Source organism: Thamnophis elegans, chromosome Z (genome assembly GCF_009769535.1).
Source record: "Thamnophis elegans isolate rThaEle1 chromosome Z, rThaEle1.pri, whole genome shotgun sequence".
In the NCBI taxonomy this organism is placed as follows: Eukaryota; Metazoa; Chordata; class Lepidosauria; order Squamata; family Colubridae; genus Thamnophis; species Thamnophis elegans.
The window spans coordinates 4,782,499-4,807,623 of record NC_045558.1 but is presented as its reverse complement, the minus strand read 5'-3'; the positions used below and the strand labels follow the sequence as shown (position 1 = coordinate 4,807,623).

Below are 25,125 nucleotides of genomic sequence, written 5' to 3'. Positions count from 1 at the left end.
CCAACTCCTGATATTTGAAGGGTGGCAGCAGCATTGATGCAACCAGGGCACAGCTGGGGTCCCTGCAGGACAGTTGTGTTGTTGTGGTTGTGGTTATCACTGAAATCTATTCCATGTAAGGTTCAGCATGTAGGTAGTCCTCCGTTTTACAATAGCAAGGAGGTTGTTAAGTGAGTTGCACACAATTTTGCCACCTGTTCTTGCCATGGTTGTAACACGAACCACTGCCGTTGTTAAATGAATCATGCAGTCGTGGAGCGAATCCAGCTTTCCCCTTTGACTGTGCTTGTCAGAAAGTGGACGGGAAGATTTTTGCCGTAACGGTCGTAAGTGCGAGCCGCTGCGGCATTCCCTCACAGGACCAAAATTCAGGCGCCTGGCAACTGACTCACATTTACGACGGTTGCAGCATCCCAGGGCAGCATGACAAGCAAAATCAATGGGCGAAGCCAGATTCACTTAACGGCCGCGTTACAACAACAATGGCAAGAAAAGGCTGTAGAATGGGGCAAAGCTGACTTAACAAATGCCTCGCTTAGTGACAGAGATTTTAGGCTCTGTTGTGGTCGTAAGTCGAGGACCGCCTGGATTTGTCAGGACTCCACCACTCTCTCTCTCTCTCTCTCCCCTCCCCCAGTCGGTCGTCTTCTACGGCACCGTGAAAACTGGATACACCATTGGACACAGTTTGTCTCTCATCGCTCTGTCGTTGGCCATGATGGTCCTCAGCTTCTTCAGGTAAAGGGAATCACCTGGACCCCAGGCGGGTGGGGGAGGGGGCGCAGGATGGGCTTCTTCACCCCCAGGTGCAGCCCTTGACTGCACAAGTGAGCCCCCAGTCTCCACCGCTAAGTTCATAAGTTATAGCAATAACCATATTTTTCAGACTATAGGACGCACCTGTGTATAAGACGCACCAAGATTTCAAAGAGGAAAAAAAAATGTTTGCCCTCCCCGGCCCCCAAGAGTTCTCAGCAGGCTTCAGCAGAGCTGGGGGGGGAGGAAATGGCAAAAAACGCCCCCATTTTTGCAAAAACAGCCCATTTTTCACAAAAAACTGGGACTTCAGGAGGCCAAAAACAGCTGTATTCGGTGTATAAGATGCAGCAACATTTCCATGCTCTTTTAGGGGGAGGAAAGGTGTGTCTTATACTCCGAAAAATACGGTAACTAGTGGAACAACTTTCCTCCAGAAGTTGTGAATGCTCCAACAGTGGAAATTTGGAGAACCATTTGTCTGAAGTGGTTGTAGGGTTTCCTGTCCAGCCATGGGGGTTGGGCTAGAAGACCTCCAAGGTTCCTTCCAACTCTGCTATTCTATTCTAAGGGATTTCTACCCCATTTTCCGACCTTTCTCACCACCGTTGTTAAGTGAATCACTGCAGTATTACATCAGTGACACAGTTGTTAAGCGAGTTGGGTTCCCCACGGACTTTGCTTGCCAGAAGGTCACAAAAGGGGGTGACGGGCACACTGGGGCCGTCATAAATATGAGCCAATTGTCAAGAATCTGAATTTTGGTTGTGCGACCACGGGAACCCTGTAAAAAATGGTCATATTACTTTTCTCAGTGCTGTTGTATCCTTCGTCACTAAACGAATGGTTGAAAGTCGGGGACTACCTGTAATAGTGTTTCTCAACCGTAACAACTTGAAGACATGTGGACTTTTCTAGCTGATTCTTCTTCTTCCTCCTCCTCCTCCTCCTCCTCCTTTTCTTTCTCCATCTTCACCTTCTCTATCTCATTCTCCTCCTCCTTTTCTTCCTCTCTTCCTTCTCCTCCTCTTCCTCTCCTGCTTCTCCTTCGCCTCCATCACATTCTCCTTCTTCTCCTTCTCCTTTTTCTTCTCCTCCATCGCCTCTTCCTCCTCCATTCACCTTCTTCTCCTTTTCCTCCTCCTCTTTCTTCTCTTTCTCCTCCTCCATCACATTCTCCTTCTCCTTCTCTTCCTCCATCACTTTCTCCTCCTCCTCCTCCTTCTCCCCCTCCTCCTCCATTGCCTTCTCCTCCTCCTCCTTCTTCCCTCCTCCATCACATTCTCTTTCTTCTCCTTCTCCAGTACTTCTCCTTTTTCTTCTCCTCCATCGCCTCCTCCTCCTCCATTCACCTTCTTCTCCTTTTCCTCCTCCTCTTTCTTCTCTTTCTCCTCCTCCATCACATTCTCCTCCTCTTCCTTCTCCTCCTCCTTCTTCCCTCCTCCATCACATTCTCTTTCTTCTCCTTTTCCTCCTCCTCCTGTTTCTTCTCCTTCTCCTCCATCACATTCTCTTCTCCTCCTCCTCTTTCTTCTCCTTCTCCTCCATCACATTCTCTTCTCCTCCTCCTCTTTCTTCTCCTTCTTCTTCTCCATCACATCCTCCTCCTCCTCCTCCTTCTCCACTCCACCTCCTCCATTGCCTCCTTCTCCTTCTCTTTCTTCCCCTCGTCCATGTCCTTCTTCTCCTTTTCCTCCTCTTTCTTCTCCTCCATCACATTCTCTTCTCCTCCTCTTTCTTCTCCTTCTTCTCCTCCATCACATCCTCCTCCTCCTCCTTCTCCTTCTCCACCTCCACCTCCTCCATTGCCTCCTCCTCCTTCTCCTTCTTCCCCTCGTCCATGTCCTTCTTCTCCTTTTCCTCCTCTTTCTTCTCCTCCATCACATTCTCTTTCTTCTCCTCTTCCTCATCTCATTCTTTCTCCTCTTCCTTTTCCTCTCCCACCTCCTCCCCCTTTTTCTTCTCCTTCTTCTCCTCCTCCATCGCCTCCACCTCCTCCTTCTTTTCCTCCTCCTCCTCCAAAATCCAGCCCTACTACCTAGGGGATTATGGGAGTTGAAGTCCAAGGACCTTAGTACCCTTCTCGAACCTGGTTGTCCATCAAGCCAAGTAGAAGACCTTCTGGCTTCCTGTGCCCCTTCAGCTCTGACTCTCAGCTTCCTTCCACGTCCACCAGGAATGGTCGGAAGCCCCTTCAGATATGGAGCGTTATCCCTCGTGTCCTCTTTCTCCTTTGCAGGAAGCTGCATTGCACCCGGAATTATATCCACATGCATCTGTTTATGTCCTTCATCCTCCGTGCTGTGGCCGTCTTCATCAAGGATTTCATTTTGTTCGAAAACGGAGAATCGGAGTACTGCTCCACAAGCTCGGTTAGTTTCAACTCTTCTCCACTCTGTCCAACGTCCTTCCACTTTTGAATAGCAATAGCAATAGCAGTTAGACTTATATACCGCTTCATAGGGCTTTCAGCCCTCTCTAAACGGTTTACAGAGTCAGCATATCGCCCCCCACAGTCTGGGTCCTCATTTCACCCACCTCGGAAGGATGGAAGGCTGAGTCAACCCTGAGCCGGTGAGATTTGAACAGCCGAACTGCAGATAACAGTCAGCTGAAGTGGTCTGCAGTGCACATTTAACCACTGTGCCACCTCGGCTCTTTTGAATATATAGATATATAGATATACATATACATATAGAGATATATATAGAGATAGATAGATAGATAGATAGATAGATAGATAGATAGATAGATAGATAGAGGGAGAGATAGAGGGAGAGATAGGTATAGGTATAGAGATATATATAGAGAGATAGAGAGAGATAGATAGATAGATATAAGTAGAGATAGAGATATAGATATAGTAGTAGCAATAGCAGTTAGACTTATATACCGCTTCATAGGGCATTCAGCCCTCTCTAAACGGTTTACAGAGTCAGCATATCGCCCCCAACAACAATCCGGGTCCTCATTTCACCCACCTCGGAAGGATGGAAGGCTGAGTCAACCCTGAGCCGGTGAGATTTGAACAGCCGAACTGCAGATAGCAGTCAGCTGAAGTGGCCTGCAGTGCTGCATTTAACCACTGTGCCACCTCGGCTCATTGAAGGCTGGTTCCCCACTCCCCATCATTTAACTAAGGATAGTCCTTGACACATGACTGCAATTCAGCCCAAAACCTCCGTTGTTAAGTGAGTTTCCCCCATTTTACGATCTTTCGTGCCAATTTCGTTAAGCGAATCTCCGCAGTTGTTAAGTTAGCCACACGGTTGTTAAGTGAATCTGGCTTCCCCACCGCCCCTCTTGACTTTGCTTGTCAGGAGGTCGCAAAAGGGGACTCTGGGACACTGCGACCGTCATAAATATGAATCAGTTGCCAGGTCACTGAATTTTGGCCTCGTGACCACGGGGATTGCTGCAACGGTCCTAAGTGTGAAAAGTGGTCATAAGTCACGTTTTCAGTGTTGTCGTAACTTTGAACGGTCACTAAATGAACTGTTGTAAGTCGAGGACCGCTTGTATTGTAGTTGTATCATTTTTTTTCCTGAAATACAAGGGCAATCTTTGTTCTGGGGAAGTCCCTACCACCGTTTTTTAAAGGGTACCCGTAGTCCTCGACTTACAACAGTTCATTTACTGACTGTTCAAAGTTACAATGGCACGGGGGGGGAAAAGGTGACTTGTGACGGTTTTTCACACTTACAACCGTTGCAGTATCCCTAGGATCATGTGATCATGAACAGTGTATTTTCTAAGACAAGATCTGGGAAATCAGCCAATTCTGCATTGATCCCGTTCTAACAATGGACTTTTGTTCGTTCCTTCGAGAGCTGCGTGCCAAAATTTCACATGCTAAAGTTGATCGTCATTGTCAGCTACCATCAATTTAACCAACATTAAAGAGTGATGCCAGCCAGGCACTGGTGAAGTTCAAATTTGTTTACTACTGGTTCCCTGGGCGAGGCTTGGTGGGCGTAGCAGAGGAAGGATACTGCAAAATCCTCATTCCCTCCTCATTCCAGGAGAAGAATACTATAAAACCCTTATTCCCTCCCCACTCCAGGGGGAAGAATATTGCAAAATCCCCATTCCCTCACCACTCCAGGGGAAGGATGCTGCAAAATTTCCCTTCCCTCCCCACTCCAGGGAAAAGATACTGCAAAATCCTCATTCCCTCCCGACTCCAGGAGAAGAATACTATAAAACCCTTATTCCCTCCCCACTTCAGGGGGAAGAATACTGCAAAATCCCCATTCCCTCCCCACTCCAGGTGAAGGATGCTGCAAAATCCCCCTTCCCTCCTCACTCCAGGGGGAAGAAAACTGCAAATGTCCATTCCCTCCCCACTCCAGGGGAAGGATACTGCACACTCCCCCTTCCCTCCCCACTCCAGGGGGAAGAATACTGCAAAATCTCCATTCCCTCCCCACTCCAGGGGAAGGATGCTGCAAAATCCCCATTCCCTCCCACTCCAGGGGAAGGATACTGAAAAATTTCCCTTCCCTCCCCACTCCAGGGGAAGGATACTGCAAAATCCCCATTCCCTCCCACTCCAGGGGAAGGATACTGCAAAATCTCCATTCCCTCCCCACTCCAGGGGAAGGATACTGCAAAATCCCCATTCCCTCCCCACTCCAGGGGAAGGATACTGCAAAATCGCAATTCTCTTCCTAATCCAGGGGAAGGATATTGCAAAATCTCCATTCCCTCCCCACTCCAGGGGAAGGATACTGTAAATTCCCCTCCCCCCCTCACTCCAGGGAAAGGATGCTGCAAAATCCCCATTCCCTCCCATTCCAGGGGAAGGATAGTGAAAAATTTCCCTTCCCTCCCCACTCCAGGAGAAGGATACTGCAAAGTCCCCCTTCCCTCCCCACTCCAGGGAAAGGATACTGCAAAATCCCCATTCCCTTCCCACTCCAGGGGAAGAATTCTGCAAAATCTCCATTCCCTTCCCACTCCAGGGGAAGGATACTGTAAAATCTCCATTCCCTCCCCACTCCAGGGGAAGGATATCGCAAAATCCCCATTCCCTGCCCACTCCAGGGGAAGGATACTGCAAAATCTCCATTCCCTGCCCACTCCAGGGGAAGGATATCGCAAAATCCCCATTCCCTCCCCACTCCAGGGGAAGGATATCGCAAAATCCCCATTCCCTGCCCACTCCAGGGGAAGGATACTGCAAAATCCCCATTTCCTCCCCACTCCAGGGAAAGGATACTGCAAAATCCCCATTCCCTCCCCACTCCAGGGGAAGGATATCGCAAAATCCCCATTCCCTGCCCACTCCAGGGGAAGGATATCGCAAAATCATTCCCTCCCCACTCCAGGGGAAGGATACTGCAAAATCTCCATTCCCTCCCCACTCCAGGAAAAGGATACTGCAAAATCGCCATTCTCTTCCTAATCCAGGGGAAGGATACTGCAAAATCTCCATTCCCTCCCCACTCCAGGGGAAGGATACTGTAAATTCCCCTCCCCCTCTCACTCCAGGGAAAGGATGCTGCAAAATCCCCATTCCCTCCCATTCCAGGGGAAGGATACTGAAAAATTTCCCTTCCCTCCCCACTCCAGGAGAAGGATACTGCAAAGTCCCCCTTCCCTCCCCACTCCAGGGGAAGGATACTGCAAAATCCCCATTCCCTCCCCACTCCAGGGAAAGGATGCTGCAAAATCCCCATTCCCTCCTCACTCCAGAAAGCCGTTCGATCATGAAAAGATCCATTGAGTAAGCTACCCAAAATATAGTTGGAGGAATATACAGTACAGGTGGTCCTCAATTTATGACTCAATTGCGCCCAGCATTTCCATTGCTAAACAAGACCGCTGTTAAGTGAGTTTTGCTCCATTTTATGACCTTTTAAAGTCACCGTTGTTCAGTGAATCATACAGTTGTTCAGTGAACCTGGCTTCCCCTTTGACTTTGCTTATCAGGAGTCTCTCAAAAGGGGATCACGTGATCCCGGGAAAGTGCAACCATCATGAATACGAGTCGGTTGCCAAGCAACAAGATTCTAATCACAAGAAGAGGGGTGGGATTCAGCCAGTTCGGACTGAGCCGGGCGAACTGAATGCTAATTTTACATGTGGTTCTCCAAACCGGTAGTTACAAGGACTGGCTGCCCCTCCCTCTGCCCTGCCACTCCCAGGAGTCTCCACGTGGCCCATTTTGGATGCCCGGTAAGTCCAGGGCCTGCCGGACACTTTGGGAGTGTGAAAAACAGGTTTGCTGGAAGTTCTGAAAGTCCGGAAACTAGCTCGTTTCAGCCTCTGGCAAGCTCCCAGAGCCCAGGGGGCGCCATTCGCACGCTCCCAAAGTCTTGGGGAAAGCCTTCGGAGCCTCGGAAGGGCAGGAAACTGACCTCCCGGAAGTTCCAGAATAGCAATAGCAGTTAGACTTATATGCCGCTTCATAGGGCTTTCAGCCCTCTCTAAGCGGTTTACAGAGTCAGCATATCGCCCCCACAGTCTGGGTCCTCATTTCACCCACCTCGGAAGGATGGAAGGCTGAGTCAACCTTGAGCCGGTGGGATTAGCAGTAGCAATAGCAGTTAGACTTATATGCCGCTTCATAGGGCTTTCAGCCCTCTCTAAGCGGTTTACAGAGTCAGCATATCGTCCCCACAGTCTGGGTCCTCATTTCACCCACCTCGGAAGGATGGAAGGCTGAGTCAACCCTGAGCCTGGTGGGATTTGAACCGCTGAACTGCAGAACTCCCGCAGTCAGCTGAAGTAGCCTGCAGTGCTGCATTTAACCACTGCGCCACCTCGGCTCAGTGATGGGAAAGGAAGAAAGAAAGAAAAAAGAAATAAGAAAAAAAAGAAGATGGGAAGAAGAAAGGAAGACAGAGAAAAAAATAATAAAGGAGGGAGGGTAGGCGGAAGGAAGGAAGGAATGAAAGAAGGAGGATAGAAAAAAGAAAAAGGAGGAATGATGAAAAAGAAAGAGACAAGAAAGAAGAAAGAAAGAAGGAAGACCGAGAAAAGAAAGGAGAAAGAAAAGAGGAAAAAAAGAAAGATGAAAAGAAGGAAGGAGGGAGAGAAGGGATGCGGAAGGAAGGAAGGAAGGAAGGAACAAGCTCATTTCTGGACTCCAGGGCCTGGGGGAGGCCGTTTTCACCCTCCTAGAGGCTCAAGGGAAGCTTTCCAGAGCCTCGGGAGGGTGAAAACACCCTTCCCACCCCACCCCATGGTACCGGAAGCTGAGTAGGCCACACCCACCATGGCCACGCCCACCTAGCAACTGGGCCAAGAACCAGTTGCTAAAAACTTTCAATCCTATCCCTGCCCACAACCATAACGAAGCTGAAACAGTCATAAGTGTGAAAAACGCTCATAAGCCAATGTAACTTTGAATCATCACTAAACGAACTCTTGTTCTAGAGCCGAGGTGGCGCAGTGGTTAGGGTGCAGTACTGCAGGCCACTTCAGCTGACTGTTATCTGCAGTTCGGCGGTTCTAACCTCACCGGCTCAAGGTTGACTCAGCCTTCCATCCTTCCGAGGTGGGTGAAATGAGGACCCAGACTGTGGGGGCGATATGCTGACTCTGTAAACCGCTTAGAGAGGGCTGGAAGCCCTATGAAGCGGTATATAAGTCTAACTGCTATTGCTATTGTTAAGTCAAGTACAGTTTGCAATTTCGAACGGTCACTCAATGAATATTTGCTGAATATTTGACTGGCGCAGATCAAACAGGGGCCTCCTCGTCCTCACCTTCTCAAATAACTAAGAATGCTCTTTCTTGATTGCCTGGTTAAATTTGCCGGTTGCAATCTTTGTGTAAAAACACATCCGGAGTGTAAAAAAAACAGGCATTTCTAATATAAGCCAGCCGGCACAAGCTAATAAAAGCCAACTGGTGGAAAAGAATAATATATGTATATAATATTATATTGCGTAATATTTTTTTCCCCCTCCCAAACAGAAGTTTTTTCTTCTTGGTGCGTGTGAGACCAGGTTCAAGTCCTGAAGGGGAGAGTGGGGGGGGGGAACACGCTTCAATTTTGCCGAGTCATTTTTACAATGTGTAAATACGAAGACTTCAATCTGGGCTTGTTGTTCTTACCGATCACAGAAGGATTACGCAAAGGAATACTATAAAAAAAAGACAAACAGCCTTAATAACCGGTTGTTATCCAACGCTGATCCAACGCTGTTTCTTTCTCTTTTCGACTGTTGGGGGGAAAAAACAACAAAAAAAAAATGACAAAGATTGTTGCCTCCCAAACACTTTGGGGAAGGGTCTTATAAATATTTGGCTACCCGTCACACACCCAAAAAATATTTTATGTGTATTTATTTGTATTCTGGTATCATTGTTGTTTTTTACAAATAACGTAACGCAACGCAACCCACGTATCCAACACATTTCCCTCCTCTTGTTTCCCATGCAACGACAACCCTGTGAGGTGGGTTGGGTAGAGAGAGAAAAAGGGTGAGTAGCCTAAACTCACCCAGCTGGCTTTCATGGCTAAGGTGGCACTAGAACTCACTCTCTCCTAGTGATTGGCCCAAAGTCACTCGTATGTCTTTCATAGTAAAGGCAGCACTAGAATTCACTCTCTCCCATTGATTGGCTCGAAGTCACCCAGATGTCTTTCATAATTAAGGCAGTACTAGAACTCACCGTCTCCTAGTGATTGACCCAAAGTCACCCAGATGTCTTTCATAGCTAAGGCAGTACTAAAATTCACTCTCTCCCAGTGATTGGCTCAAAGTCACCCAGATGGAGTTAATGGCTAAAATTGGCACTAGAAGTCACTCTCTCCTAGTGATTGACCCAAAGTCACCCAGATGTCTTTCATAGCTAAGGCAGTACTAGAATTCACCCTCTCCTAGTGATTGACCCATAGTCACTCAGATGGCTCTCATAGCTAAGGCAGTACTAGAATTCACTTGCTCCCATTGACTGGCTCAAAGTCACCCAGATGGCGTTCATGGCTAAAGTTGGCACTAGAACTCACTCTCTCCTAGTGATTGGCCCAAAGTCACTCGGATGTCTTTCATAGTTAAGGCGACACTAGAATTCACTCTCTCCCATTGATTGGCTCAAAGTCACCCAGATGTCTTTCATAGTTAAGGCAGTACTAGAACTCACCGTCTCCTAGTGATTGACCCAAAGTCACCCAGATGTCTTTCATAGCTAAGGCAGTACTAGAATTCACTCTCTCCCATTGATTGGCTCAAAGTCACCCAGATGGCCTTCATGCCTAAGGCGGGACTAGAACTCACCGTCTCCCGGTGATTGGCCCAAAGTCACCCAAGTGGCTTTGATGCCTTCACTTTATTGGGTGCCTCTGTAACTTCAAAGGTTGAATGGCTGTTGGTCCATTCAAGGGGCTGAATTTTGACCGGGTGACCATGGGGATGCTGCAACCAGCATGGAAAACAGTCCCCAAATCACTTTTCTTAGTGCCCTTGTCTCATGACCAAATGAACTGCCGTAAGTCGAGGACTACGGTCATAAGCCGAGGACGGCCTAGGAGCAAGTGGAGAAAATGGGTCTCTGCCATCAAAGGGCTGCTTGAGAGCCACGTGAGTTGTCGGGGAAAGTGTGTTTATAGACACCAAATAAGTAGCCAACTCAACTTTGCAACTTGAATGCTTAATCCAGGCTGGTTTGTTTCCCTTTTGCAGGTGGGTTGCAAAGCTGCGATGGTGTTTTTCCAGTACTGCATCATGGCTAATTTCTTCTGGCTTCTGGTCGAGGGCTTGTATCTCCACACCCTTCTGGTCATCTCCTTCTTTTCGGAGAAGAAATACTTCTGGTGGTACATCGTCATAGGCTGGGGTATTGTGACTTTCTTTCCCTCCTACGCAGATGCCCTTCCCACGCATTGCCTGTTATTCTTGCGTTTATCAGTTAGTTTACTTCCATCGCACCTTTAATATTTTTATAAATAACTCAAGGTGGCGAACATGCGTTGGATTCCTTCCTCCTCCTATTTCTCCCATCACCACCACAACAACAACCCTGTGAGGTAGGCTGGGCTGAGAGGGAGGGACTGGCCCAAAGTCACCCGGCTGGCTTTAGTGCTTAAGGCAGGACTAGAACTCACGGGCACCTAGGGTTTGGTCCAAAGTCACCCAGCCGACATTCATGGCTAAAGTAGAACTAGCAGTTCACTAGTATCATCTTTGGCATGAAAGCCAGCTGGGTGACTTTGGCCTAATCGCTAGGAGGCCGTGAGTTCTAGCATCCCCTGAGGCACAAAAACCAGCTGGGTAAATCTAGGCCAATCTTTCTCTTCCCTCCCCTTTTCCCTCTTCTTCTTTTCTTCTTTCATGCTTTCATTCTTTTTTTTCTTTTCTTTTCCTTCACCTCCTACTCTTCTTTCTTTCTTTCCTTCTTTCTTTCCTTCTTTCTTTCCTTTCCCCTCTTCCTTTCTTCTTTCATTACTTTTTTCTTTCCTTTCTTCCCTTCACCGCCTGTTCTTTCTTTCTTTCTTTCTTTTCCCTCCCTTTCCCCTTCTTCTTTTCTTCTTTCATTCTTTTTTCTTTTCCTTCACCTCCTGCTCTTCTTTCTTCTTTCTTTCCTTTCTTCCTTCCTTTCCCCTCTTTTCTTCTTTTCTTCTTTCATTCTTTTCTTATTTCCTTTCTTTTCCCTTCACCTCCTGCTCTTCTTTCTTTCCTTTCTTCCTTCCATTCCCTCTCCTTCCCCTCCTCCTCCTCTTTTCTTCTTTCATTCTTTCTTTTTTTCTTTCCTTTCTTCCCTTCATCTCCTGCTCTTTCTTTCTTTTCCCTCCCCTTCCCCCTCTTCTTTTCTTCTTCTTTCATTCTTTTTTCTTTCCTTTTCTTTTCCTTCACCTCCTGCTCTTCTTTCTTCTTTCTTTCCTTTCTTCCTTCCTTTCCCCTCTTTTCTTCTTTCATTTCTTTTTTCTTTCCTTTCTTCCCTTCACCTCCTGCTCTTTTTTCTTTCCTTCTTTCTTTCTTTCTTTCTTTCTTTCTTTCTTTCTTTCTTTCTTTCTTTCTTTCTTTCCCTTCCCTTCCCTTCCCTTCCCTTCCCTTCCCTTCCCTTTCATTTTTATTTGATTAAATTTCTACGCCACACTTCTCACTATCAAGCAGCCCTGGGCAGCTTAAAATGCCATGAATAGCATGCCTTCCCCATAATAATATTCAAAGTGGTGTCCAGCAAGCAAAATAACTTTGTGCTGCTAATTCGGCACCTCCGATTGTGTGTGTGTTCTCTGCCCTTGTTGTTCTGCCTTGTGCACCGTTTTAAGGTTGTGCAATTAAAAACAGTGACAAATCCTTCATTCTCTGTTGTCAGGTGCGCCGATGGTGTTCATTTTGGCTTGGACCATCACAAGGATTTACTTTGAAAATACGGGGTGAGTATGAATCTCAGTTCCGCTTTTATCCAGATGAAAGGGCCCATGCGATGCTTTGAAGGGGGCTGTTTGGGTAGTCCTTGACTTACGACTGTCCTTGAGCTTGCAACAATGGTCGGGAGTCGGTGGGGCACAGCCTTTTCAAGCAGCATGGCTTTTTGGAGAGTTTAGATCCTTAAGATCTGACTCAGACCTCGACCTTCCATGTCACTGGAGAAGAGAGAGGGAAAATTCTTGCATTTACTTATTGCAGGTAGTCCTCGACTTACAACCAATTCTTTAATGACTGTTCAGAGTTACAACCTGGCTGGCTTCCCCAAGCTACTTATAATCCAGATTCAAATCCTGAAGTCCCTCTGCCTCTTGTGGCCACATGATCAACTTCCTTCCTTCCTTCCTTCCTTCCTTCCTTCCTTCCGCATCCCCTCTCTCCCTCCTTCCTTCTTTTCATCTTTCTTTTTTTCTCTTTTCTTTCTCCTTTCTTTTCTCGGTCTTCCTTCCTTCTTTCTTTCTTCTTTCTTTTCTCTTTCTTCCTTTTCCATCATTCTTCCTTTTTTCTTTTTTCTATCTTCCTTCTTCCCTTCCTTCCTTCCGCCTCCCCTCCCTCCCTCCTTTCTTATTTTTTCTCTGTCTTCCTTTCTTTTTTCCATCTTTTTTCTTTCTTCTTTCTTTCCTGTTTCTTCCTTTTTCCATCATTCTTTCTTTTTTCTTTTTTCTATCTTCCTTCTTTCCTTCCTTCCTTCCTTCCACCTCCCCTCCCTCCTTTCTTATTTTTTCTCTGCCTTTCTTCTTTCCATCTTCTTTCTTTCTTATTTCTTTTCTGTTTCTTCCTTTTTCTATCATTCTTCTTTTTTTCTTTTTTCTATCTTCCTTTTCTTCATGCCTTATTTATTTATTTTTCTTTCTTTCTCCTTCCCTCCTTCCTTCCATCCCTTCTCCTTCTCCTTTCTTCTATTTTTCTTTCCTGCCTGCCTTCCCTCCCTCTTCCTCCTCCTTTCTTCTACTCCACCCTTCCCTCGCTCCCCCGTTTATTTATTTACTCCATTTTCTTTCTTTTTTCAATTATTTTATTACATTTATATGTCTCCCGTCTCACTATCAAGCAACTTGGCACAGCTTAAAATGTCAAAAACCAGCAGCATAATACAATCAAAATATTAAAAACATAAAACATTGGTGCAGTAAAAGTGGAAAGGTTAAAATATTCATTTATGGCTATTTTGAGCCTCCCACAACCACATTTTATGACTTTTTCTTTTTCTTTCTTTTTTTGCTGGAAACCACTTATTTCCAATTTCTGGGAGAAACTTGCCCAATGGGAATATTTAATGATGACTGCAGCAGCCGTCTCTGAACAAATCCAGCATTGACTTAATAAGCATGTTCGCTATGTAGAAAAAGGTTGGGGAAGTGGCCACGGTTGTGTGATGACCCGTTTAACGACCAACACAAGTTATAGGTTCCATTCTGGTCATAACTCGAGGACTATGTGTGTAGCCTGCACTTGGGAGGGCTTCTGGGGCATTCTGGTTCATGTATTTTATTGGTGTAATTTTAATCGAAGTCATTTTTTCCCCCCTGTTGGCTTCCTCTGTATAAACCTAGAAAGTTTCATCTAATTTAAGAATTTATTTTCAGTTGCTGGGATGTAATTGAATCTCCGTACTGGTGGATTATCAAAGCTCCCATCTTGGTTTCTATACTGGTAAGATATCTACGTGGTTTTTTATTTCTTTCACCGTCTAAAATAGGGGTCTCCAAACTTATCAAGGCTTGTGGACTTCAACTGGCTGAGGAATTCTGGGAGTTGAAGTCCACAAGTCTTAAAGTGGCTGAGGAATTCTGGGAGTTGAAGTCCACAAGTCTTAAAGTGGCTGAGGAATTCTGGGAGTTGAAGTCCACAAGTCGTAAAGTGGCTGAGGAATTCTGGGAGTTGAAGCCCACAAGTCTTAAAGTGGCTGAGGAATTCTGGGAGTTGAAGTCCACAAGTCTTAAAGTGGCCAGGTTTGAAGGCCCCTGATCTGAATATATTGAAACGGCCTCCTGTCATCTCTGTGGTTTGATTCTGTGTAAATAAGGGGACACTGTTAAGGGGCTCAGTGGCTAGCCTCAAACTTCAATTGCTAAGCACGACAATCGTTAAGTGATTTTTGCCCGTTTTATGACCTTTCTTACCAATGTTGTTAAGTGAATCATCACAGTTGTTAAGTTAGTCATGTGAGTTGAAACTGAGCCCAAAAATAAATCGTATAAGAGACAAATACGTGGTACAGCCTATTTCTTGAATTAGAACTGTTCATTTAGTGCCTGTTCAAACTTACAACGGTATTTTAAAAAAAGCAACTTATCCTCACACTTACGACCATAGCAACACCTCTTATGTCACACGATCAAAAGTCGGGCTCTTAGCAACTAGCATGTATTTAAGACATTTGAACCGTCCCAGGGTTATATGATCACCCCTTGGTGATTTTTCCAGCTGGCTTCGGACTAGCAAAGTCGACGGGGGAAGTTGGATTCGCTTAATGATTGCCAGATTCACTTAATTGTAGTGACTCCTTGATGACCATGGCACAAAATGGTTTAAGATCAGGTGCAACCCACTTAACAGCTGGCTTGCTTAGCAACTGGGAATGCTGCTGGTCGTAAGTTGAGGACTGTCTGTACAAGGCCAGCTCTCTCTATGCCATATTGCCTGTTGTTCTGAAAAATGTCTCAGGAATAGATGATCGATAACCATGTTGCTCCATGGATTTTGTCTTCTGCACAACAAGTAGTTGTGCAGAAAATGTAATAAATCCAATCCAATCCAAGTATTCTGACCGAGGATTCCCGAGAGCCTGAAGACCTCCTTGTTCCGACAAAAAAACCCTTTTATTAATTGGCTGTGAATTCTGCTCATTCACATCCAGCAAAGTCTTTTAAAGGAGGATTTACAGTCACAGACCTTATCTGGCTTGGAGAGCTGCCAGGCCGATCTCTGCAGAGCTCGGCAAGGAGTCTCAGAGAGTCACAAACCAATGAAGCGAACTCATTGTCTCCTGCAAACTCCACTCCCCTTTCGCTCCTTTTTTATTTCCTCTGGGAGGGGCCATTCACCGTCCACCTGTGGCCTTACTCCCAAGTCGATCCCTGTTGTTTAGCTGTTCCCTTCGTCTGGCAGCTCTGCGCATGCGCACACTGGGAACAGGCTCCAGCTGTTCATCTGCTTCACTGATGTCTGGCTCTGAAGGCAGCTGATAACTCACATACGGCCCTGGCCCCCTCTCTGCCTCCGACACAGAGGCCTCATCAGAGCCTTCCCCAGACTCCAGGACTGGCCCATCTTCCTCCCCAACCTCCTCACTGTCCGAATCTGCCGCCAGCTCCACTAATGGGCCATAACAACAAGGAATTTTAATGCCCTTTTTAAAATATGTTCAACAGGTCAACTTTGTGCTCTTTATACGCATTATCCGGATCTTGGTTCAGAAGCTTCACTCTCCGGATGTCGGGCGAAACGAAACAAGCCAATATTCGTAAGTTCGTGCGAATTGCATTGGAGGTTCTCCTGAAGTTGTTTGACCCCATGAATTGTCCTGAATTGGCCTCCTGGATCTGATTCAGGATCAGAGACCTCTGCAAGGGGAGGGGGGTAGTTATATCCAAAAAATGGTTGGTGCAATCAGGCCATTAAGCTCCACCCCGTTTTTATGTGTATTTTAGGTAAGTCCTTGAGTTATGACCACAATAGAGCCCCAACATTTCCTCTACTAACTTGTTTCACGTAGTTATTGAGTTCTTTTGATCTTCCTTGCCACAGTTGTTAAGTGAATCACTTCAGTTGTTGAGTTAGTCACCCGGTTGTTAAGTGAATCACTTCAGTTGTTAAATTAGTCACCTGGTTGTTAAGTGAATCACTTCAGTTGTTGAGTTTGTCACCCAGTTGTTAAGTGAATCACTTCAGTTGTTAAATTAGTCACCCGGTTGTTAAGTGAATCACTTCAGTTGTTATGTTAGTCACCCGGTTGTTAAGTGAATCACTTCAGTTGTTATGTTAGTCACCCGGTTGTTAAGTGAATCACTTCAGTTGTTAAATTAGTCACCCGGTTGTGACACACACACACACACACACACACACACACACACACACACACACACAGAGGGATACGGCGACCGTCATAAAATATGTGACAGTTGCCTGAATTTTGATCATGAGATCATGGGGATGCGGTCGGGACTGGAACTCCCTGTCTCCTGGTGATTGGCCCAAAGACCCCCAGTCGCTTTCATGGCTAAGGCGGGACTAGAACTCCCCATCTCCTGGTTTCTGGTGCCTTTACCAGTAGGCCAAATAGTTAAGGGTTAAAATGACTTCCGGGACATGAATCTCTCATCTGAGTGACTCTCCTGTCGTCCAAGATCAAATGGTTTGTCATTATCGGGCCTCCTGCTTCAGCGGCAGGTTGGACTAGCCCAGGGGTCACCGACCTTTCGGACCTCAAGGACCACTAAATTCATAATTTTAAATCCCGTGGACCACTAATACAATCTCTCTAATGACTGGCTGGGTGGGCGTGGCAAGGAGGGCATGCGACTGGGTGGGCGTGGCCAACTTGATGTCATTCATGTCAAGGGGTGCCTTGCCGGCCTCTCCTTGCCCCTCCCCTCCCCTCCCAGCCCCTCCTCAGCTGTCCGCCCGGGCTCCTTAGGGCCCCAACAGGAAGCCGTTGCTGGAGCTAAGCAGCCCCCAGGAGAAAGAGTTGGCAAAACAGCTCAGTTCAAATTGGATCTGACCGAGAAGGAGGCTCAGCAGAAGGGCCTCACTGAGGACTAGGAGCTTAGGCCCTCCAAGCAGAGGGAAGACCTGCGGGAGTGCAAGGCCAGGTGCCGGCGCCTGGAGGCTGAGTGGGCTGAGATGGTCAGCCAGTTCCAGGCCATGGTGCAGTCCCACTGGAAGGAGGCCCTCCGGCTCTTCACCACCAGCGGCTCTTCCCTCCAGCCTTCGCCCAAAGCCCCCCACCAGGAGGCCAAAGCAGACCCCAAGTGGGAATTTCTGCCCCCCTCCGACCCCCACAAAAAGACCCCGAAGGGGGAGACTCTTTAGCGACACAAGTGTTCATTGCACGTATCCATCCCAGGGGCCGTAATTTGAAGAGCCCTGACTTAGTGCAATATAAAAAATGCAAATAATTTTTCCGCAGACATTTTCTAATGGACCACCAGTGATCCATGGACCATCAATTGGTGACCACTGGACTAGAAGACCTCCAAGGTCCCTTCTGACTCTGCTATTCTGTGCTTGCTAAACTACAAAACCCACTCCTAGCACTGATAATCTCCCTGTTTCCTTGTCCCCCGTTCCTCTCTTTTCCAGGAGGCTAGCCAAATCCACTCTTCTTCTGATCCCTCTCTTCGGTATCCACTACACCATATTTGCCTTTTTTCCGGACACAGTCAAGAAAGAAGTGATGTACGTCAAACTGGTCTTCGAACTTATTGTCGGTTCCTTCCAGGTGAGCCTTCTGTCACTTCCAACCACCATTTACACCAGGGGTTTCCCAAACTCAGCGACTTTAAGACTCGTGGACTTCAATTCCCAGAATTCCTCAGCCAGATTGTGGACTTCAGCTCCCGGAAGTAGCTGTGCTGGCTGGGGGAATTCTGGGACTTGAAGTCCACAAGTCTTAAAGTTGCCAAGGTTGGATGTCAACCTGCCTCTACTTGCCAATTCCTATAGGAATCCTTTCCTAGGATACTCAGAATGTCAGAAAGAGTTTGGGGTTAAGGGGAGGGGGTGGTATTTAATGGCTGGAGAGTGTCAGCCATAGAAATGCCTCTCAAGAAAAAGTGGGGGGAGAGGGGAGAGAAAGATAGAAGGAAGGAAGGGTGAAGAAAGAAAAGAGAAGAGGAAAGAAAGAAAGAAAGAAAGAAAGAAAGAAAGAAAGAGAAAGAAGGAAGAAAAAGGAATTGAGGGAAGAAGGGATGGGGGATAGACAATGAAGGGAGGGAGGGAGGAAAGAAAAGGAAGGAAGAGGGAAGAAAGAAAAGGGAAGAAGGAAGAAGGAAGGAAGAAAAAAGAAGGGAGGGAGGAACGGCGAGGGAGGAAAGACAGGGAAGGAAAAGGGAAGAAAGAAAAAGGAAGAAGGAAGAAGGGAGGAAGGAAGGAAAAAGAAGGGAGGGAGGAAAGATAAGGGAGGGAGGGAGGAAAGAAAATGAAGGAAGAAAGAAAAGGAAGGAAGAGGGAAGAAAGAAAAAGCAAGAAAGAAGGGAGGAAGGAAGAAAAAAGGGAGGAAGGAAAGATAAGGAAGGGAGGGAGAGAGGGAGGGAGGGAGGAAAGAAAAGGAAGGAAGAGTGAAGAAAGAAAAGAGAAGAAGAAGGAAGGAAAGAAAGAAAAAGAAAGGAAGGAAGGAAGGAAGAAAAGGGAAGGGGGGAAGGGAGGGAGGAAAGAAAAGGGAGGAAGAAAGAAAGGAAAGAAAGGAAGGAAAGAAGAAAAAGGAAGGGTGGGAAGAAGGGAAGGAGGAAAGACAAGGAAAGAAGCGAGAAGGAAGAAAAGAGAAGAGAAAGAAAGAAAAGAAACAAAGGAAAGATAAGAGGAAGAGAGCGAGGGAGGAAAAAAGGGAGGGAGGGAATGGGGTTCCAGCTTCCAGCATTGATTATATTATGTAGTTGGGTCATGAAACGCCTGCGGGAAAACTACCAACCTCATCCCCAAGTACCTAACAGTCCTCCTCCTCCTCCTAAACCCTTCCAGCCCTGAAGACGTTCCCTAGCTGGGTCACAAAACGCCTGCCAGGGTGCTCCAGGGACCCCCGCAGAATGCGCATTCACGATGCTCTGCCCAGGGCATTCTGCGCAGAGTCTGCCTGGTTGAAATCCTTCCCTTCTTTTTTCCCATTCTCTCCTTCAGGGCTTCGTGGTCGCGGTGTTGTATTGCTTCGTCAACGGGGAGGTAAGACGTCGGAAGGGCCGGGGTGGGTGGGTGGAGGATTCGGCTTCTGAAGTTAATCATTCCCCCCCCCCGCCCCGTTTTTGGTTCCCCCACCAGTTAATGCATAGATTAAATTTAATTACATTTGCTTTTTAATTTTGCAAGGTCAACGGGGCCTTTTAATGAAGCGGCTGGCGAGATTCCCATTACAAAAAGGCAGCGAGAATTTCTGCAATAAGCCAGGAAACCTGGCCAGGGGGTGCATAGCCTGATCTGAATAATTATAAAGCAATCTCTCTCCAATAACCGCCTAAGATAAATCTAGGATCCTGGAACGGTTTTATTTTTTTTATTTTTTTTTTAATTATGCCTCAGTTTTTAATGCAAAGTGGCTCTGATTAAATTTGAGTTTCCAAATTAGTCCCGTCAAACACTGAAGCCCCAACAAAATGCATCCTGAAAATAGAAATTGCCTCTGACCTTTGTCTGGAAATTGCACGGATGTGGGAAGTCCTTGACTTCCAACAGTTCATGCAGTAGCCATTGGAAGTTAGATAAGTTAGGCTCCCCTTGCACACATGTGCTAGTCGTTCCCGACTCTAGGGGGCAGTGCTCACCTCTATTTCAAAGCTGTAGAGCCAGAACTGTCCAAAGACGTCTCTGTGGTCATGTGGCCGGCATGACTAAACGCCGAAGGCGCACGGAACGCTGTTTCCTTCCCACCAAAAGTGGTTCCTATTTTTCTACTTGCATTTCATTACGTGCTTTCGAACTGCTAGGTTGGCAGAAGCTGGGACAAGTCACGGGAGCTCACTCCGTTACGCGGCGCTAGGGATTCGAACCGCCGAACTGCCGACCTTTCTGATCGACAAGCTCAATGTTCTAGCCACTGAGCCACCGCATTATAATGATGCCAAAAAAAGTGACTTATGACTGTTTTTTTACACTTACAACCATCGCAGCATTCCCCCCCACCGTCATGGGATCAAATTCAGATGCTTGACAATTGACTCGTATTTGTGACAGTTGCAGTGTTCCTGGGTCACGTGATCCCATTTTGTGACGTTCCAAAAATTCAATGGGGAAGCCGCATTCACTTAACAGCCGGGTGACTCACTTAACAACTGTGTGTGGTGATTCATTTAACCGCTGTGGCAAGAAAGGCCATAAAACGGGGCGAAATTCACTCAAACACGTCTCACTTAACAACAGAAATTTAGGCTCAATTGTGGCCGTAAGCCGAGGATTACCTGTGTGAAATTTGGCCACTTGGCAACTGGTTCATATTTATGACGGTTGCAGAGTCCCACGGTCCCATGATCCCCTTTTGCGACTATCTTGACAAGCAAAGTCAACGGGCAAGCCAGATTCACTTAATGACCCCGTGACTAACTTAACAACTGCAGCAATTCACTTAACAACGTTGGCAAGAAAGACCGAGAAAGGGGGCAAAATTCGCTTATTTGTCTTGCTTAGCCACAGAAATTTGGGACTCCGTTGTAGTTATAGGTTGAGGTCAGGTGGTCCTCGGTTTATGAATGTCACTCAATGATGGATTTTTTCCCCAGTTTATGCCACACGTCCCCGCGACACTGCAGCGGTCATAAATATGAGCCAATTTTGATCACCGGACCATGGGGATCCCACAATGGTCGTAAGTGCAAAAAAACATTCCTAGGCCACTTTTTTCTCCGCCGTCGTAACTTCGAACTTTCATTAAACAAACAGTTGTAAGTCGAGGACTACCTGAAATGTGTTTCTCTCTCTCTCTCTCTCTCTCTCCCTTGTGCCTCTCTTCCCCCGTCTCAGGTCCAGTCCGAAATGAAACGTAAATGGCGTCGGTGGCACTTGGAACGCTTCCTCGGTTCCGACATGAAGTATCACCACCCGTCTGTCGGAAGCACCGGCACCAATTTCACCACCCAGATCTCGATGGAGGCCACCTGCAGCCCCAAATCTCAACGCAGCTCCACTTTCCAAGCCGAGAAATCTCTGGTTTGAGACCCACGGAGGCCGAAGACGATGCCTGGCAAAAAAGCTGCAAGCAACAGGATTTGAGATTATTCAAGTATTTGGCATTATTATTATCATTATCATCGCCATTATCCTCATTATTATTATTATTATTATTAAAGCCATTTTTTTTTTTGCAAGCAGAACTGGGGGGGGGGGCAGAGGACTCTGAATAAGAGAGATTAAGTCTGGACGAATCCCTCTTCCTTTTTTTCTGAGCTGGAATCGGTTTTGAAGGTGGAGACAGCCAGGTTTTTTTTCCATCTGGCTGGGATGGACAGGAAGGAATGGAAGAACTCAGCTGTGAAAAACAGAATTGTTTCACTGATGACGGGGCCGACTTGGGTCATGAAACGTCTGGAAGAAAACCACCAAGCTCAGAGAGCACCAAGGACCCCACAGTCCTCTTCTTCGTTTTCCTTCTCCTCCTCCTCCTCCTCCTCCTCCTCCTCCTCCTCCTCCTCCTCCTCCTCCTCCTCCTCCTCCTCTCTGCAAACCCCCCCTCCCTTCTAGCCCTGCTGATGTTAACCAGTTGGGTCATGAAACATCTGCAAGAAAGCCACCAAGCTCAGAGTGCACCAAGGACCCTACAGTTGTTGTTGTTGTTGTTGTCGTCGTCTTCCTCCTCCTCCTCCTCCTTCTTGTTCTTCTTCCTTCTTCCTTCTTCCTCCTCCTTTCTTCTTCTTCTTCTTCCTCCCCTTTTTTCTTTTCAAACCCCTTTCCTCTCTAGTCCCAATGATGTTGCCTTGTTCTTGTTCTTCTTCTTTCTTCCTTCTTCCTCCTCCTCCTCCTCCTCCTTCTTCTTCCTTCTTCCTCCTCCTCCTCCTTTCTTCTTCTTCTTCTTCTTCCTCCCCTTTTTTCTTTTCAAACCCCTCTCCTCTCTAGTCCCAATGATGTTGCCTAGTTGGGGAACATCATCATGTTGTGCAACATCTTGAAAGTAACCAAGGTCGGAGAGCACCAAGGACCTCACAGTCCGCCTCCTCTTCCCATTTCTCTTTTTCCTCCTCCTTCCTCATTCTCCCCTTTTTTCTTGTCCTTCATGTACAAACCCCACATTCCTTTCTAGCCCTGATGATGTTCCCTAGTTGGGTCATGAAACATCTGCTAGGGAACCACCAAGCTCAGAGAGCACCAAGGAGCTCGCAGTCCTCCTCCCTCCCTTCCTCCTACAAACGCCATTCCCTTCCAGCACTGATGACATTACCTAGTTGGGTCATGAAACATCTGCAAGAGAACCACTAAGTTCAGAGATCATCAAGAACCCCGCAGTTCCCCTCCTCCTCTGAAATCCCCCTCCCTTCTAGCACTGATGGCGTCACCTAGTTGGGTCATGAAACATTTGCGAGAAAATCAGCAAGTTCAGAGAACACCAAGAATTTGAGGGTCCTTCTCCTCTCCCCAACCTCCACTCCCTTCCGGCACTGATGATGTTCCCCAGCTGGGTTGTGAAATGTCTGTAAGGAAATCACCAAGCTCAGAGAGCACCAAGGAATTGTGAAGTCCTCCTCCTCCTCCTCCACCCTCCCTCCAACACCATTTCCTTCCAGCACTGATAACATTACCTAGTTGGGTCATGAAACATCCCCCAGCTCAGAGACCACCAAGGACCTCACTAGATTATTTCATTCCCCAGGAAAAAGGCCTGGGGTGGGATTAGGATTCCTCAGTCCATTAGAACCAAAATCTCTTCCTTCCCCTTTTTTATTCCCCTGAGTAGATTTCAGAATCCAGAAAACCATCTTCATTTATTGCAGGAGCTTTAACTTTCTCTACAAAGGTTACTGGAAGAAACTTCCTGGACCTTCAACGTTGAAATTCAGGTAGTTCTCGATTTACAGCCAGTTGCTTAACAAACTTTTGGTATTACTATCATCCTCCCAGAACTACCTATCTCCTGTTTTCAGAGTTACAACAGCCGCATAACTCCCCCCCCCCCCCCCGTCACATTTTTGGCACTTTGCAACTGGCTAACCTTTACAGGAGGGACTCGGTGGCTCAGTGGCTAAGACCCTGAGCTTGTCGATCAGAAAGGTCGGCAGTTCGGCAGTTCGAATCCCTAGCACTGCATAACAGAGTGAGCTCCCGTGACTTGTCCCAGCTTCTGCCAACCTAGCAGTTCGAAAGCATGTAATAAAATGCAGGTAGAAAAATAGGGACCACCTTTGGTGGGAAGGGAACAGTGTTCCGTGCGCCTTCGGAGTTTAGTCATGCTGGCCACATGACCACGGAGACGTCTTCGAACAGTGCTGACTCTTCAGCTTTGAAACGGAGATGAGCACCGCCCCTTAGAGTCAGGAACGACTAGCACATATGTGCGAGGGGAACCTTTACCTAACCTTTACAGGAATTTGCAGGTTGCTGTGATCACATGACCACAATTTGCAAGTTGTTTATCAGTTCCTGGCATTAATTTCTAGTTTCTGGCCAAAAAAAAAATGCCCAGTGAGGGAAATATTCACTTAACAACTGTGTTATTCACTTAACAACTGTGGCATTTGCTAAATGAAAATGTCCTGTCATGTGATGCCTCAACTTATGACCACAATTTATGACCAGGTAGTCCTCAACTTACGATCACAATTCAGCCCAAATTTCTTTTGCTTAAGCAAGACAATTAAGTGAATTTTTCCACATTTTACGAGCTTTCTTGCCACTTGTTGTTAAGTGAAACACTGCAGTTGTTCAGTTTACAACACGGTTGTTAAGCGAATCTGGCTTCCCCATTGACTTGGTTTGTCAGAAGGGTGCAAAAGGGGATGGCTTGCAGCCATCATAAATATGAGCCCCATGCCTGAATTTTGATCACCTGAGCATGGGGAATGCTGCAAAGGTCGTAACTGTGAAAAACGGACATAAATCTCTTTTCTCAGTGCCGTTGTAACTTCAAATGGTCACTAAATGAATGGTTATAAGTCAAGGGCTACCTGCAACTGTTGTAGCAGCTTCTGAATTGCGGAAGTTAGAAGCTGCTGGTGCTAGAAGTAAAGGTGGTTTTCTGGATTTGCAGCGTGTTTCTAACTAACGTTGGGTCTCTGAACCCACAAATGATAGCTAAGCTGCAAATGATGGTTAAAAAAAAGTTCACACAACAGTTTCAAGGCTACAAGCAAGACTTCTTGATAAAGCACGAAGCCTTACATCCAAGGTGAGGAAGAAATAGTTTGTGAAGGAGTTAAGTTGTCAGAAAATCCTGAGCAACCCCATATGGAAGATCCTTCTTCCCGTGACCCGTCAAAACCGCGGTCCACTAAAGCGCGCCCGATCAAAGCGCGTACGTGACATCAGCAGCAGCGCGACAAATAAAATTGAAAATAAATTAAATTAAAATTAAAATAAAATTAAAGCAAGCCAATTCACATAAAGGTAAGGGTTAGGGTTAGGGTTAGGGTTCGGTTAAGGGTTAGGGTTAGGTTTAGGGTTAGGTTAAGCGTTAGGGTTAGGGTTAGGTTAAGGGTTAGCGTTAGGTTTAGCATTAGGTTAAGGGTTAGGGTTAGGCTAAGGGTTAGGGTTAGGGTTAGGTTTAGGGTTAGGTTTGGGGGGGTTATGGTAAGGTTTTCGCGTTAATTTTAAATTTACCGCTCACAGCGTGCCGTTTTCATCGCGCTGTGATGACGTCACGTACGCGCTTTCGTCGAGCGCGCTTTAGTCTACCGCGGATTTGTGGTGGAACCCCTTCTTCCAACCTTGACTGACCAACATTGACCATTTTCCAGTAGTGATTAGCTTCTCGGCTCATATCCTTTGGTTTCATCCAGAAGTCCATCACCATTGGGTGGATACCACCCATGAAAGCCTTCATTGATAGCAGATTCCTATGAATCTATTGATACATCTGAAGGATACCAAGGCTGGTCACCACATTGTTGGCTTTTATCTCTTTCATTGTCACTCTCAGAGTTCCCACGGATGCCCCAATTAAATCATGAGCTTTGAGCCAAGCTTCAAAAAAAAATCTAGTTATTTATTAGGAACTTCATGTCTGCATGTTCCCAAGTAAAGCCAGCTCTGACCCCACATAAATTACACCCCCAACTGTGATCCTGTCCCGTCCCCCTCCACAGGGTGTATCATCAATCACATTCACCAACGGGGAAATTTCCCAGTTTGT

The 25,125-nt window shown here is 46.7% G+C and overlaps 1 protein-coding gene across 1 annotated transcript in view; it reads left to right on the top strand.

The window, feature by feature from the left end:
- Window positions 1–21,429, top strand: part of VIPR1 (vasoactive intestinal peptide receptor 1) — a 32,116-nt gene extending 10,687 nt beyond the window's left edge. Inside the window, exons 4-12 of the mRNA XM_032234899.1 lie at window positions 638–738; window positions 2,996–3,128; window positions 10,395–10,548; window positions 12,031–12,091; window positions 13,730–13,796; window positions 15,518–15,609; window positions 17,448–17,586; window positions 18,981–19,022; window positions 20,811–21,429. Coding sequence (XP_032090790.1) covers window positions 638–738; window positions 2,996–3,128; window positions 10,395–10,548; window positions 12,031–12,091; window positions 13,730–13,796; window positions 15,518–15,609; window positions 17,448–17,586; window positions 18,981–19,022; window positions 20,811–21,002 — 981 coding nt within the window. The 3' untranslated portion in view covers window positions 21,003–21,429. The remainder of the gene's footprint in view (window positions 1–637; window positions 739–2,995; window positions 3,129–10,394; window positions 10,549–12,030; window positions 12,092–13,729; window positions 13,797–15,517; window positions 15,610–17,447; window positions 17,587–18,980; window positions 19,023–20,810) is intronic.
- The last annotated feature ends 3,696 nt before the right edge of the window (window positions 21,430–25,125 follow it).